Below are 16,895 nucleotides of genomic sequence, written 5' to 3'. Positions count from 1 at the left end.
AAGCTGAGAAGATATTTGGTGGCTTCTCTTTAAATGCAATTATAATTTCTTTCCTCTAATAATTAAAATAAGGCTATGATAAAATTGACAAATTTAAGTAAACTTGCACTAACTTTCAGTGAATCAAAAAAGACAACCACTTCAAAAAGTTGGCTATAATTTGTTTTGACTTCACATAATCTTGTGAATCCTACAAGGCATTCTCTTCTACTTTGCTCCCAATTTCCTTCCACCTGGGCCAGTTCTTACATATGTAGTCTCTAAGAATATCTACCCTACTCAACTTCTAGAAGAATGGTGGAAGATGCATGTTAAAATTCCATCTTCATAAATCCTGAAGAATCTCACAGACGTGTAAAGTTATCCTTGTTGGATACAACAGCCCTGACTCCATGTTACAAATAACCTCAATATGCATATATTAGATAGAGTGTGATCATTTAATTTTAAGAACAACAACAACAACAAAAAAAAAACACTTGAGAGTCAAGAAGGCAGGTAAAATTGGCCAATAGCTTTGGAATCAGAAAGAACTAGATTTAAATGTCAGGTGTGTAACTTTCTAGCTGGCTTCTGTTTTAAGCAAAAGATTTATCTATTTAGGTCTCAGTTTGTTTATCTATAGAATGGTGTTAATAGAGTCTACTTACAAGGTTGCTCAAGAGATTTAATGACATGAGGTAAGAAAACTAGTTCCTAGGATGAAGTAGGGATTGCTACATGTTGGTTCTATGTTCTCTGAAAAAAAGAGCGTAATCTGATAGTAAGATGGCTTGAAAGTATGACCATAACATGGAGGGAGGAAAAAACTCAGTGCGAAAATAGAGTCATAGTTCAAGGTGGCCTGGCTGAAAGGGTGTGCTTTCTAACAAGTGAACGAATGATGGATTGTGGTCGAGGTTACACTCCAGGGGGCGGGCCTTTCAATCAGTGTGTTACGACCCTCCTGCCACCCTTCATGGTATCATGGAAAGATGGACAAAATGTACTGCTCTCCTAATATTGAGATTCTTTGCAAGACACAACTCAGATTTATGTTGCTTAAATGCATAATCACAGACATCTCCATCAAAATGAATTTGCTGATGTTGCCTTAGGGCTTTCATTACCCCCAATCAGAACAGAACAAATTTAACAAGAATGTTAAGAAATGGTGATCATCTACCTCAGTAAGCAGAAGGCCTTTGTCCACCCCAAACAAAGTGCATCAGTGACTTTTGAGCTCAAATTCCAAGTAATTGTCCACAGTGTATGTGACACCTCGGTGAGTGATCGGAAAAAAATTCTTGGAACCTTGATCACAGTATGACAACTTCTATTAAATACAGAGCTCTTTGCAAAAGTCTTTGGCCTTATAAGACCAATTAATGATGTAATGATGTTTTGCTCTGTTTAATTACTATCATCTTGCAGTATAATTAAACCCAGTGGCGGAGGCTAACAGTACCAAGATGAGGACAATTAAGTTAGCCACAACATATGTAAGATATGTTTATGTCCCAAATAAATCTTCTAACAGGAAAGAAGTATGTCCACTTTAATTAAAATAAACATTTTTCTCACATTTGCACATAATAAAAAGATACTCAATTTCTGTATTCTATCAGTAGGACTGATTCTTAACCTTTCTAAAAATTGGATACTAAGATTAACTGATGTTTAAGAAAAAGCTTTACTGGGTTTAAAAGTCTAAAAATCATTTTCTTCTGATTCAGATATTTGGAGAAGCCCTGGGTGAATAAAACGTAATATCATTTAGTAAATATAATTATTTCTTTTTAAAAATTGTTTTGCAGTTCTTTATATATTCTGGTTAATAACCATTGGCTGCATGTACATTGCAAATAATCTACTCTCAGATCTGTAATTTTCATTTACATTTGTCATGTCTTTTAAAATAAAATGCCAACCTTTAATTTTATCACATCTATTAAAGTTTTCTTAGGTGACCCTAAGTTTAGGGTCATATTTAAGATATTTTTCCAATATGGCAGCATATATCTTAGTGCATATATATGTGTGTGTGTCAGGAGGGGGGTGTTATATAATGTATCACAACATTATATACAGTTTTTAAGTAATATTTGTTCAAAATTCTATAAAGAAGCAGTTTCTAGAGAAAACACAGTCCAAAGTAGAGTCACAAGTGACTGAAGGGAGTTACTGAAAGTCATCAGTTCATTTGAGAAGTGAAAATGTACAGCTCCAGTGGATGAGCCATTCTCTAGAACACTGAAACCACATAGGTATAGAATGAACTTGGGTTAAATTGAGATGGTGTATTAGTAAATTATAAACAAATAAACATAAATTTGTTTACCCACTCTAGGTAATATTTTCTGTTACTTGTTCTATTTAGTCTTGATTTCAGTTACAACTAACAGAAAACATTACCAGGAATGGGCAAACAAATTGGACTTTCTTTGTCTTTACTACATAATAAAGAGAATGAATGTGGTCAAATATGGACACTAGTTCACTGTTTCAGTATCATCAAGTCTTTGGTTGCCACCTCTGATTCTTTGGCTTTTCCTTCCTGGTTACAAGATATCTACTAGAGCTCCAGACTTTATATCTATATTCCAGGCAGGAAACATAAGGAAAAATAACACCACCCACAAGTATCTATTATATTTTGAGAAAACAGCTACTTTCCTAGAAGTACTCTCTCTCCAAACGACATGTGCTTATGCCTTATTCATCAGAGTCATTCAAGAGGTAGGCAAGGGAAAAGAAAGTTGGAAATAAATGTTAGTTGAAGAAAGCTGTCTTCCACATATCTTTTCCACATAATGTTAGCAAAGCATTTAAAAGCCTCCTATCAATCTTTCAATATTTTTTCTTGAAGTCAGTGTGCTGTGTCTCAATAGGAAGTCCACCATATCCTACTTTTGTGAATTTAGGAAATGACCTAATCCATCTCTCAGTGTTTCAGATTCCTTAGTTGCAAAGAGGGATAATAAGAGTATCTCCTTGAGAGCCACTGTCATGACCAAGGGAGTGAGTATGTGTGCAATACTTGGAGTCTTGCCTGGCATGTGGCAATCACTGTGTGAGATTTTACCTGACCTTGTTATTGTTTCTACCAACACTCCAAAAGAGGAGGCTACAGGAAATAGAAAAAGTGAGGGCCATAAGAAACATTAGGAACAAAATTTAGTCAAACTGATGTTGAGAAGATTCTGTCTTTTCATCCCTACTCATATCCTCCCCTGGGTATGACTTATACTACTGCCCAGGTTCCAGGCTCCTCTTGCCATGAAGAACTCACTAGGATAATGCTTCCCTGCCAAGCTTACTGCATATATGTGCATTGCAGCAATCAGCCTACAAATATTTTAAAGCACTTACAGTGTGTTCAGCACTGGAAAAGAGTTGTAAACAAGAGAGTCACAGCCCTGTCCTGGTATTTATTATAAACCATGAGAAGATATTTAAAAATTAATTAGGGAAAGAAATGGTTGGTATTTGATAAGTGCAAAAAAATGAGAATTTAAGTGTTCTGTGAGAGCATACTAACCTTAGGAGCCAGAGAAAGCTTGCATAAAGAAGTGACATTTATGCTAAGATACAAAGGTTAAATAGGAGTTAGGTGGAGAGATAGTGCTGCAGTTGGGACACAGGAATAGAGTCTCGGGAGAATTAAGTGCGTAAAGATCTAGAGAAACCATGAGAGTGGTGTGCTAATGGTCTTTATCTCCCTTTTCTACCCACTGAGTCCTGCTCTTTTTGCACTGTTACTAGTCAACAGCAAGTTTTTTGGTGGATGTTTGTGATGGCCCAGGCCATAAATACTAGCCGCATAATTCTCATTTTCCAGTTTCCCTGAAGCAAAAAGACACTGATGAGATAGTCTGATAGTCTGTCTTGAAGTGTTGAGCATTTCCAGATCTTAAAGCACTTTGCTTTCAGAGATACTTATAAATGAACAAGAAGCTTCTATACACCGTTGCTTGCTTCATGAAGAAAGACTTCTACAAGTGGGAATTTCAGCTCTTTGAATGGGTATTGCTTTGCTTAAGAAGTTGTGGGAATGAGGTAAGATTATTCATGACCAATAAAAATTATATTGTCTGAAGGTAAAATTGTAATTACCTCAAACATATTGGCATCAGTAATGACATGGAGAACTTTGTTTATGATTTAGTATTGGTTTGAAGCATAATCATTCATAATTCATTAATGCAATTAAATATGTATAATATTACCTTTTATGAGTATCAAAATGTTGAAATATTGCTTAGAAAATGAGAATCAAAATTGTTTTTAATCCTTAGACTTGACTACATAAATACAAAAGTAGAATTTTTATTCTTTTTATCATTGCCGAGCTATGTCTTAAACTCTAATCAGATCCTCTAGCCAAAGCAATTGCTTTCTGAGCTGTGTGGTTGCTTCCTCTGCTCCAGAGCACCCATGTAGCTGTAAGTGCAGGAAGTGCTCATGCCTGCTGAGGATTTCTATTTCCTCCTGAGGTAGAAAGACTAGTTGCAAATCTTATAATATCACATCTAACCATAAATAGGCAGACAATGCAAAAGCCACACTTCTGAGATCAAGGAGTTAAAAGGACCCTTAAGTGCTGTAAGTAGTTATTGTGGGTTCTTCAAGACGGGCTCATTAAATTAACATGAAATGCAGAAGCATTTGTCATTTGTCTATATCACACAGGTAAGAGCATAGGCTGAATAAATGAAAGATTCTTTGGTGCTCCACTTCATGTTGGCTTTGCAAATTTGAATCTCCTTTATATGATTGCCATCTTTGTCTGCATAGTCTGCTAAGTTTTAGAGTTCCTCCAGCTCATCTCCAGGCTGTTGGCTTCTACTTCTCATTTATCCTATTGTATCCCATGGTTTCTGTACTACATGGTTATCTGCTTTTTTTTTTAAATAGTGTATGCATTTATGTTTATGTGTACCTTGCCTTACTACAAAATAACATACCTCAATAGATGGGATACGAGACTTGATCACCATTTTTAGTTGCTTGGAAGCTATTAAAATACTTTAAATATTTTCATTTGTAAAATACAAATATTCCCTTCAAATAAAAAAATGTAGTTATCATAAAAGATATGGCTTCAGCTGGTTATGTCTGATGCTAAGATGTAAGTCAGATTCAAAAATACAAAAGTCTAACAGCTGTTACCAAGGAAACCAATTTCTGACTAGATGTTGAGGTACAAGTCAGCTTCCAATCTCTAGTTGGAAACTCTTAGTCCTAGATGGGCTGCTGGGATGTGAATTGTGTAACCCATGATTAAATCTCTCATGTAGCCATGGAAGCCAGCTGCATACAACAGAAATTCAACTTTACAAGTTTAAATAGCAGAAGATGTTGAGACTTCCTGAAATCACAATCTATTCTGATATATGACATAAAGACTATGTGTATGTGTGTGTGTGTATAAGCATTTATGTATATGTATGTGTGTGTGCATGTACATATATTTAAGAATAAATTTATTTATGCACAGTCACATACCAATCAAAGATCAGATTCGTTCTGAGAAATGCGTTATTTGGGGATTTTGCCCTTGAGCAAACATCATAAAGTGTACTCAAGATCCTTTTTGTACAAGACTATGATGGCTCTGTGCAAGTTTATGGTGCAGGCAGAGTCTTCTGTGACAGTTACCGTCAGGCAGTCATGCATAAGAACCCTTCTTCATAACATCCCAGATTTACTTGCTTTCTGTTCTTTTGTTTTGTTAAGGTATACCAATGAGTGCATCTTGATTCTGACAACTTCCATACTTCTTTCACAGTAAGCTTCATCTTCTGACCCTTAAAACCTTGTCTGAGTTCTCTACATCTTTGTAATTATTACCACCCAGAAAAGCTCACATAACCTGCTATGGAAGAGCAGGTGTGAAAGCACAATCACATCCCTTTGTCCTGTGCAGTCCTTCAAACTAAAGACGTGTCAGCACGGGGGAAAGGAAAGCATGAGATTCACATGCAGTTCTCAGTTGTTTGGGATCATGTTTGTACAATCAAGAGGTAGAGAATCTTCCCAAGATGGTCTTCAGGGATTGGAAAGGAAGATTTAGCACCATAAAAGGTAGGGATTCTGAAAGAAAAACTAAAATTATTTTAGATTCATGCCCCTTGAAGATCAAATGGCTCAAATATCTAGTAAGAGGAATGATCATGTCAAAGATGAAACTCAGGCCTATGGTGTGGGAAAGTAGATGAACAGCCATGCTGTTGCCTGCTATGGGATATAGCATGTGTTTAAGGGGTTGACAATGGAAAAGGATTCATGAAAGCAAACAGTGAAGAGTAAGGAAAGAAACCCAGGTACTGCAGGTAAGGCTAAATGCAGAAAGTGAAGCTGTTGCTCCTGAATCCAGTTTTACCTCCCTAACAGCTGTGCCAAGGGCCCAGACTAGTTAACCAGGCTGCTTTTACTCATTCCCTTTAGGGAGACACAGGGTGCTCTCTTCCATAAATGCAGACCAAGGTTTCCTTCTAGGTGTTCTCATTGCTCCTTTGATTTTCTTATAATATCATATATATTATGTAGACATCACTATCTAATGTGAATAAATGTGTTTGTTTGAAATAAGGATAGATGGTCCCTGAGGCAAGATGGTCCCTAGGGATCGCTTTACCACCTTTTCTTGGCTTCCTCTCCTTCTCTCATCCCAATCTCCACTCCCTGAGCAGGTTGTTCCAGGAGCACTTTCTACTAAATCTTTTTTGAGGTCCGCTTCTGGAGAATCTAAGATACCCAAAAAGCCATAAATAACCTCTCCTTCCTCATGGATTACAGCCCTTGAGAAATTAAAGCCAACATTTAGAAAGATGGATCAGTATTGCTGTATGTATATACGTGACTATATAACCAATGTGATTCTGCAACCTGTACATTTGGAAAAATGAGAAATTATACCCCATTTGATTCAAATGTAAAAAAAAAAAAGATGGATCAAAATCTCTGCTTTCAATCACTCCAACCTCTCCAACAGATGTTCTGATAAATTCTCTTTCATGGTTAGGCTGAGTTTGATTTACTTGCAACCAATACAATTCGTCAGAATGATGTAGTAACTCCTTTTCTTGTTTCAATAACAGCTCATGTAGATAAATGAAAAATGTCTATGATATTGTGGACCATGAAGGGGATAACTCAGTATTTTTCTGAACAAATATATTGGAGGATTATTGTCATTTTCCTTGTGCTTTGGGTGCCATGGACCATTTATTATGTATGATTTATTTATTTTTTTCATTGAAGTTTACTGAGCTGTTTCCAAAATTTTCCACAAGGCAACCAGGTGAAAAAATTCAGTCTATCTTGATATATTTTATTATATATATATATATAATCAAAGAGAAGGGAGAAAGGGGGAAGAGAGAGAGGAAGAGAGAGAGAGAAAGAAAGAAATGAAAACAAAATTTTCTACGTTTCTAATCTGATCATGATAAATCTGGTTTAATGATCTCTATACTTATTCTTTGTCTTCAGGAGAGTTTACATTCCTTACAAAGGTCTCAAAATTCTTTATTGTCTGGTGTCAAGTACAAGCTACAGCTACTTTCTTTAGACATTCCCTGGATTAGTCAATGAACACCTTCAGTTCTTCGAATTATATGCTCTTTCTTGGCCCAAATCCTTTATTCCTCCTCTTTCTCTATATGCTGTACCTTCAGATTCTCGCTTCATTTGAGTTACTCTTTTTTTAGTTTCAAGACTTACTCAAGATCTAATCCCTCCCAGGAATCTCTCTTTGATGTCCTGTCTCCCCACAAATGAAGACCAAGGTCTCCTCCTAGATGTTCTCATTGTTCCCTTGACTTTCTTATAATATCATATATATTATGTAGATATCACTATCTAATGTGAATAAATGTTTATTTGAAATAAGGCTAGATGGTCCCTAAGGCAAGATCATGCCTACCCATTCAGTTTTATATTGCTGAAGTCTATCTACCACAGTGTCTGGTTCATAGATTCACAATAGTTTTGAGTGAATGAGAAGAGGGGAAAGATGTCCCTTTGAACACCAGTGTAGTGGTATATTAAATTCCAACCAAGAAACATCTCTTTAGGAAAAATATGCTAATGGAAAAAAAGTGTGTATACTTCCCATCCCCATTCCTTGCTTATCTCTCCCTGGGCATCAACTCATTATGATAACTAAAATTCAATAAGAGCTCCATAACAAAATAAATCCTGTAATTTAAAACTGAATCAAACATCTTTTAGACATGATACCTGCCAGAACACTATACCCAAGTTCTCTTAGAAGAGACAGCTAAGAAACCGGTCGATCACTTAACCTCTTTATTGTTATATTGAATTATAGATTAATGTCCAGGAGCAACTAGCTATAAAGACTGCTCTTTAAAATAATTTCATTTTTAAACTTGTCTCATTTAATAGATAGATTAAGGAATAAACAGACAATGAAACACAGAACAAAGAGCAAGAGTGAAAGTCAGAAGAGAATTGTAGTACAGATGGTGTCTGACTCACAATGATTCAACTAATGATTTCTTAACTTTGTGATGGCTTGGAAATGATATGCAATCACTAGAAATTATCCTTTGAATTGTGATCTCCTCTGGGGCTAATGATATGAAGAACAATACTCTCCCTTGATGCTGGGCAACGGCAAGGAGTCTCAGCGCCCAGTCAGCTACATGATTTTGAGAGTAAAAACCCAGCTGATACTTAGCTGTTGCTAAGCTATGATGTTTGTTAGGTGAGGTGTATGAAATGCGTTTCAACTTGGCACATTATTGGGTTGTAACTCCATTGCAGGTTGAAAAGCATGTGTGTATTGCTTCTTGTACAGGAAGAAGACTAGTCTGTCACCCAAGAGCAGCCCGTATGCAACAGATTGAAGAGTAGCATTTGCTGAATAAAAGAATTGCTGTAGTTACAAATGAAATGCACACCTAACATGAAGACCTCTACCACAAGGCACCAGCAGCGAATGAAGTAGGAAGCTCTCACCTATGCATGCGCCTGTGTATCCAGTGAGACTCGCCCTTCTCTCAGCACAGTTCTAAGTTTTAAATTGTCAAGTTCCACCCTGAACAGAATCATCATGCTGGATGTTACTCCCTCAAACAACAGATTAAGCAATCTTAGAAGAAGAAAATAAAACTAGCACTGTCACTCCTCCAAGCATCATTCTTGACTGGCATCACTAGGTGTTTGAGGTGGTCATTTCTGTGAGGACGGTCGCAGCCTCAGAGTACCCCTCAACACATTTCTCCAGCAATCACTAACACCCAATTAAGGATGCCTTGGGAACAAACAAACAAAAAAAAAAAGCACTGGGTCACTCTGACTTTTTTCTTCAGCCAGCCATGGAGGATTACCATTTAGGATCCCAAACACTCCCTGCCATGCCTGAACTTCCTATCAATAGTCAGAACTACTCCTATAAGCCAATCCCTGCTCTTCCAGCACAGAGGACGATGTCTACGGACTCAATGGCAATAGCCACTTGTCCGCATCATTTTTAAGCAGCATCTACTTCTGGGAGACCACCCTTCATTCCTTTGCTATCAGTTTTGTATGTTCTAGACGTCTACAGATGGTACCAGCATCTGAGTGTCACCTCAGGGTACAGCTAATCTAGTCCACCTCTACGAGAGGAGAGTGGCCAGCCTCACAGGTGAGAGTGTTGGTCCGACCCATCCTCCCACATACCCCCTTGTTTTTAAATATCTTGATCTAAACCTAATTAGAAAAAAGTACCAAAGAACATGACCTTCATCCCCAAATTATTTGCTGTCCTTCTTGATATAGACTTTATTAGGAAGAAACAATCTCTTTGCCTTCCAAATTCTTAGTTCTCCTATGTTTCGTCACTAGTCTCATAATCCAGCCCAAGATTTGCTTAAAGTTTATTCGTTTGAATAACACTTTCACACACTTTACCAACTATACTCAGGTAGATATACTCAGGTAGATATACAGGTAGATAACTCCTTTGTTTTGCACTAATCTACTTGTCCCAAGCAATAAGAGCCATGGACTACTTTCAGAGTTTTATGATATACATTAAAAAATACTAACCATTAAAATGTAAAATGACTAACACCATTTAAAACAATCCTAACTGTGAACATAACTCTTTGAAAAACAATAATTCACATGAGGGCAGTTCTCAATACTGGCTTGAGAGAATCACATTGGGAAAACATTTTTTTAAAAAATTCCAATGTCTAGATCTCACCCCAGACCAATTAAATCAGAGAGGATATCTGAGAATAATGATATATGTAAAACAGAAACTTTCATCCTGTAGAAACTCCTCACTCTAAACTGAACTGTGTGAAAACTTCAGGATAGAGGAGTAGACAGGTGTTTTTCTAACTGACTTCTGGCATCTTCTCTCCCAGCAGGGATTTATGAACTAGTGTATGATTTCCATGCTAATCAATGGTTCTGATAAAATTTCTAATTTCAGAAAGATTAGTAGGCTTTAGGCTTTGCTTACGAAATTCAATTTTTCCATGTTCATTCAAGTTGAACAAAACGAATCTTTATAAAGAAATACATGGTATGTTACTCCCCCTTTGTACGTTGGGCACAGCTATTTCAGAACCTTTGTGATTTCTCACATCTACATATCTAGGATCTCAAGCAGTATCTGGTACATAGTAAGTCCTCAAAACATGGCCATCAAATAAATAAATGAATAAGTACACATTGCTCTAAAAATTACAGGATATTGATTATGTCAAAATATTTTATAATTACTTGCCCTCTCTCTTGAACCACATCATTTCTACTGTGTCTATTATGAGGATGCCTTTTAAGATTTCAAAGATGAAACCTAAAGTTTTCTAATATTTCTTTTCTTCCTAGGAAGTAAATGTAGTAGAGATAAATGCTACTTTGATATTCTGTCCTTGCTGTGAATGTTTTGGTGCTTGTAGTTTGATCTAATGCCATCAGTTTCAGAAGATGCAATTGCTACTGACCAGGATTAGAGAAGTGGCAGTAATTCGTTTATATTCAAGATACTGTCTGTCCGTGCCTGGCACATAGGAAGTACTCAGTACATCTGTCATGGGGGAGTTTTCACTCTGGCACTACATTAAAGCTCTGGCAAGCCCTACAATGTCACCAGTCTTTTAGCCTTACCATTTACATTTGAGCTCCAAAATTTTTCTTTTTCTTTTTCTTCCTTTTCTTTTTTTTTTTTTTGTTGTTGTTAGTGCAAAATAATTTTCAAATTTTATGGATTCATCGTGGTAAATTTATACATATACATTAGCATAATTTAGTTGATTTCATTGACCAATATCTCCCATTTTCCTCCCATCCACCCTTTCCCAGATTCCTATCCTTTACTCTACTAGTATCCTTTCAATTTTCATAAAATTGTGTATTTCCTCCACTTTTTTTAAAAGAAACATATAACCAGTGACCTTCTGAGTCTGACTTATTTCACTTACCATCATGTTCTCCGGTTCCATCCATTTTCCTGCAAATGACATAGATTCATTTTTCCTTATGACTGAATAAAACTTCATTGGGTAAATAGAACACATTTTTATCCATTCATCCATTGACAAATATCTAGGATCTAGGCTGATACCATAACATGGCTCTTGTGGACTGTTCTGCTTAAACATGGGTATGCAGGCAACACTATAGTATGCTGACTTCAATTCTTTAGGAAAAATACTGAGGACTGGTAAAGCAGGGTCATATGGTACATTCCATTTCTAGTCTTTTGAGGGATTTCCATACTGATTTCCACAATGATTGCATTAATTTGTAGCTGCAACAACAGTGTTCCTTTTCCCCACATTCTTGCCAGCATTTATTATTATTTGTATTCTTGATGGTTGCCAATATAACTGGAGTAAAATGAAATGTCAGTGTAGTTTTGATTTGCCACCTCTGATTGCTAAGGATGTTGAACATTTTTTTTTTCATCTATTTGTTGGCCATTTGTGTTTCTTCTCTTCAGAAATGTCCATTTGGTTCATTTTTCCCATTTATTGATTGGATAATTTATGAGGAGGGTTGGTAGCAAGGTTTTTTTTATTTCTTCATACATTCTGGATATTAATTCTCTGTTGGAAGAGTAGCTGGTAAAGATTTTTCTCCCATCACAAATTTTTCATTGAAGATCGGCTACTCCTATTTTCTGAGCTTCATGAGTAAATGACTGCAAGATCCTGGCAACTCATATTATGGTGATATCTCTGACTGAGACATAATAAGCAGCTGCATTTCACTGTCCCTGATGGATGATTTTATTTCCTTCAGAATTAGACCAGCACCGACTACTGCCATATGTTGAAGACAAAGCTCAACAATCTTAGACTCTTCTCCTTTACATGTTTTTCATATACTTTTTATCTAAAGCTCAAGCTCTGGATTTTCTTTTCTGAAGACAAGATGCCAGAAAGAAACCTTTTGTGTTCTCCATTGCTAAGCAGTAGCACATAATGCTAACACAAATTCCATTCTACTTTCTAGTACCAAATGAAAGAAGGAAAATCTAGCCTTGGCCAATAACAACCAAGAAGTTGAACTGTATCCTGAGGGGACAGGAAAGATAAACATGGCACTCTATTGTTCTAAGCAGCTCTGTTATGGGAAGGGTGCTAATTCCTCTCAGAGAGACTAGAAATAGGAATGTGTGGGTGGTGAAAAAGCCTCCTCATATGAAGTCAGGATAAAATCCATTTCCCTTAGTTTCTATTTTGGGAGAAAAAAGTCAAGAGGTTGATGAGCAATGCAGAGCAAGTTAAATCATATTTTCCTTTTTATTTATATCCATCCATCCATCCATCCATCCATTCATACATTCCTTCTTTTGTGTTCATAGGTGATTATTAAACATGTACCAACAATGTGTTTGCCTCCAGGACACTAAAATAAGGGAAGCATAGTATAGCCATTAATAAATTGAAATGTAATTGGGAGATGGTCACCTATACAGAATATTATAATACAACCTTTCTGAAGAACATGCTCCCTGATCTTTGTAATTTAATAATTTGTTTTAATTTAATCCTCAACATAAATTTAGTTGACTAGATAACTTAGCCATACTAATTTTTACATGAGTGCGAGTTAAGTTTTGAGGGAGAAAGTTAAGATGGTGTACAAATGGGAATGGTGTTATGTCACGTACAGGAATTTGCATGAGCAAAGGTTTGAGGGAACATATGTGCGTTAAGCAGATTGCAAACTGTTTTGCATGAAAGGAATGAAGAGCAAATTGAGAAGGTGACCATGTAATTTATCTTCCCAAATGATACATTTTTGAGAGTGAAAAGGAATGTAAATATAATCTAAATTATGTCATTTAAAATGTTGACATATTTACTTAAAATAATTATTATTGTTGGCTAAATAAAACTCCAATGTGTATACGTGACACATTTTTTTTCTTCAGTCTCCATTGATGGAGTTTATTCAGTCATAAATAAAAATGAAATTATGTCATTTGCAGGAAAATGGATGGAACTTGAGACCATTATGTTAAGTGAAAAAAGACAAACTCAGTAGGTCAAGGTTGTTTGTTTATTCTCCTATGTGGAAGCTAGAGGGGAAAAAAAATGGGGGAGAGGATCTCAGGAAAATAGAAGGGCAATCAGTTAAGTAGAGGAAAAGGACCAGGAAGAGGGAAGAGGGAAGGAAAAGGAGTAATACTGGGGAATGATATTGGCCAAAATATATTGTTATATTATGTGCATGTATGAATATGTAACAAAAAATCCAATCATGTACAATTATAATGAACCAATAAAAATATGGAGAAAATAAATAAAAATATCAAAATAAAATGTTCCTAAGTTATATCTTTTTTTTTTTTTTTTTTGGTATTGGGAATTGAAGCCAGAGATGCTTTGCACTGAGCTAAATCTCCAGCCCTTTTTTATTTTTTATTTTGAGACAGGGTCTCACTAAATTGTTTAGGGCCTTGCTAAGTTTCAGGGGCTGGTCTCAAATTTGTAATCCTCCTGCTTCAGCCTCCCAAGTTGCTGGGGTTCAGGCTTACACCACCACACCTGTTCCCTAAATGATACCTTAAAAATGATTATTATTTAGTAAATATTTTCAAATATAAAATTATTTAAAAAATTAAAAATAACATGTCTATGCATTTTAAAGTAAAAATACAGGTCTATTTATCTGTATGTTACAAACATAACATAGAATAATTATTCTTCACATAAATTTTTTAGTTTAATAAGTATCTGAGCCAGTGCAATCAGTGCTAGCAAACTTAACTATCTCTTTTCACCCAAGGTCCCAAAATTATGAGCTATTCCTAACTATTTGTTAATTAGTGAATACTCTGCATCCTGTCTTTGAAAAGAAGATGATGGTTGCATTATAACTGAAAAGGATTAGACAATGGAAAGTGGTCATCACTGGTTATCTTTCATATTTAGCCACATAATATAGAAAGAATGCTCTGACGTAGACACAATTCATCATTACTAAATAGAACATGGCAAAAACTGGAAGTACAAAGTATAGCAAACCCATCACAGCTTACTTTTATACAACAGTTAATAATAATAACACTAATAAATTTTTTAAAAAATTAAGCAAGTACTATACTGGATAGGGCTCTAATACAACATTCATAAACCTATACTGTTCTAGGCAGACAACAATTGAGAGAGTGGTAAGATAGAAAGCTACAGAAAGAAAGAAGCAAGGCCAGATTAAAGAGGGCCTCATACACCATGTAAAGAAGCTTGGAATTATGCAAGGGCAAGCTGGTGAAGAGTTTCAGAAAGAACTGTGTTTAGTTAGAATACCGGCTGTTGGGAGGAAGACTTGGGAGAGAGCCAGAGTTAGTGCTCTATTTGTTCTTGAGATAGCAAACCAGAAGCTCCTAGGCTGCATGCTGCCCATGTGGATATTTTTCATTTTGTTTTGTTCTTTGCTTGCTCAATGCTAATGTGCACAGTATTTAACAAACTGAATTTGCACAGTCTTAACAACTCAATAGCAGATTTCACATAAAAATTTGGATTGCCAGCTTCTATTGAAATCTGAAAAAGCCAGGATAACCAGACATGCTTTTCTGAATGACAATTGGCAGAAATTGAGTAACAGTTGCCCTTTAGAACGTGAGATGCACTGTTCAACCTAACTGCCTCCCCTGCTTTCCTGACATACACTAAATGCCTGGTCTGGGGGCACCTGAGCTTGGAATTTCCAGTGTAACTGCCCTTTATTTGGGCAACTCTTAATAATGGTCAGAAGAAATGGTCAGAAGAAGGAAAATAGGTACTTAAAGTAGCAGCTGAATTCTTATCAGATGCCCCAACAAAATAGCACAGAAGTATGGTCAAGACAAATGAAAAGATAAGCTTCGGATATGGGTGACAGTGATGTCCATTTATATAATTACATCAATCATTATTTTGATCTTATAATAGCACTTTCTACTTTAGCTGAGATGGTGAAAATAGCCACATATAAAGTAATCCAATGACCACTTTCTCCCTCGGATTCCAAGTAGTAAATGACCAGAAGGAAATACCATTTAATTTATAGCTCCTGGGTCACTCCGGATAACTAGAGCAGGGCAAGCCGACACTCACCTCCCACTCTCTTTGGTCAAGAGCTTCACTGGGAGATGGAACTTGGGTGACAGAGGCATAATCATGTCGTAGGTAAGGATGACTCACTTGAATACTTTCTTCACTGATTGTTACAGAGTCTTGGGCAACCAATTCAGTTTTTCTCCTGAAAAAAAATAAAAGTATAATAATAGTTGCCTTGACAACATCACAGCATTTTAGCAAGGATATCAATTAAAACAAGGTAAATGAAACAAAAGATCATACAAATAAATATATTACACTATTTCTCAAATTCCTATAAATGATGCTGAAAAACATGAAGACAATGCTTCTATCTTTGGAAACTTAGCCAAAGGAGAAACTATTATCCTAATGATAGCCAAGATTGTCATTCATTCATTCATTTGTTCACTATTGATTGAACTACCATGTGCATTCAAAGTAGGTATTCAGGAATCTTGGTGCCTTCTATTAAGTCCAAAGTCTCCTGTAACATTTTAAAAATATTTTATTCAGGGATATTATAAATTCACTTGTAATGATTAGCACTTCAGCAATGAGAACATTTGGCAAAACAACAGTGCAAACAGTGGGCTAGAGGCCTCAGCCATTTCCTCAGTCAGTAGTAGCACCTGCTAAAGCTGCAACCTGGGCTCTCCCACGGCACAACATGTTGGTGTCTGGCACTTGGCAAGAGCTCAGTGTTAATGAAAAGGAATTAAACAAATGACTTTCCTTTGTACAAGAATCATCAGATGCTATATCTGAGGGAGATGGTTGAGGTTCCTAATCCAGTTCCCTCATTTTGCAGAAAAGGAAATAGCAGCTTACTAAGGCTAAATCCCCAGGTTATGCAAGCAGATAACCAAAGCCTTTAGACTTCAAAAACCATCTTTAACTTACAGTTCTATGCTGTCTCAGCATGGCATGGTGTGTTTTGCTTTTAACAAACACTGGACTCTATTTTGAGAGTTTATTGATAGAAGTAGCCTTACATTTGCAAAACAGTGAAAACTAGCAATGATTTGCCTAATAAGCTTCCTTAAAGAACCATAAAATCATGATGTTAATAAAGTACTTCACAGATTTCACAAGTTATATTGCTTTTAGCAATTGTGGCCAAAGTTTATGAACAAGCAGTAGAAGCACACTAAGTCTTTCAACCGCGAGGGTAACATTTAAAGCAAAATTCAAAATCATACCATAGAAGTTGTTCTGAAAAAAAAAATTAACCTTACTAGCCTCCTTCTTGGCAAAACAATGCCCACAATGGGCAAAATCTCAACAGCAATATAAAATTAGCACCAATTGTATTTTCATTTTACTCCCCCACACACACATTTATATTCT

At 36.1% G+C, this 16,895-nt stretch overlaps 1 protein-coding gene across 2 annotated transcripts in view; it reads left to right on the top strand.

Annotated features, from left to right (window-relative positions):
- The window catches only part of Ptger3 (prostaglandin E receptor 3), a 200,478-nt gene extending 186,694 nt beyond the window's left edge, over positions 1–13,784 (top strand). For both annotated transcript variants that reach the window (XM_078026495.1, XM_078026496.1), the window contains one exon: positions 8,810–13,784. In XM_078026495.1, coding sequence (XP_077882621.1) covers positions 8,810–8,858 — 49 coding nt within the window. In that variant the 3' untranslated portion in view covers positions 8,859–13,784. The remainder of the gene's footprint in view (positions 1–8,809) is intronic.
- The last annotated feature ends 3,111 nt before the right edge of the window (positions 13,785–16,895 follow it).

Source organism: Ictidomys tridecemlineatus, chromosome 11 (genome assembly GCF_052094955.1).
Source record: "Ictidomys tridecemlineatus isolate mIctTri1 chromosome 11, mIctTri1.hap1, whole genome shotgun sequence".
Lineage (NCBI taxonomy): Eukaryota > Metazoa > Chordata > Mammalia > Rodentia > Sciuridae > Ictidomys > Ictidomys tridecemlineatus.
This window is presented reverse-complemented; position numbering and strand designations above follow the sequence as displayed.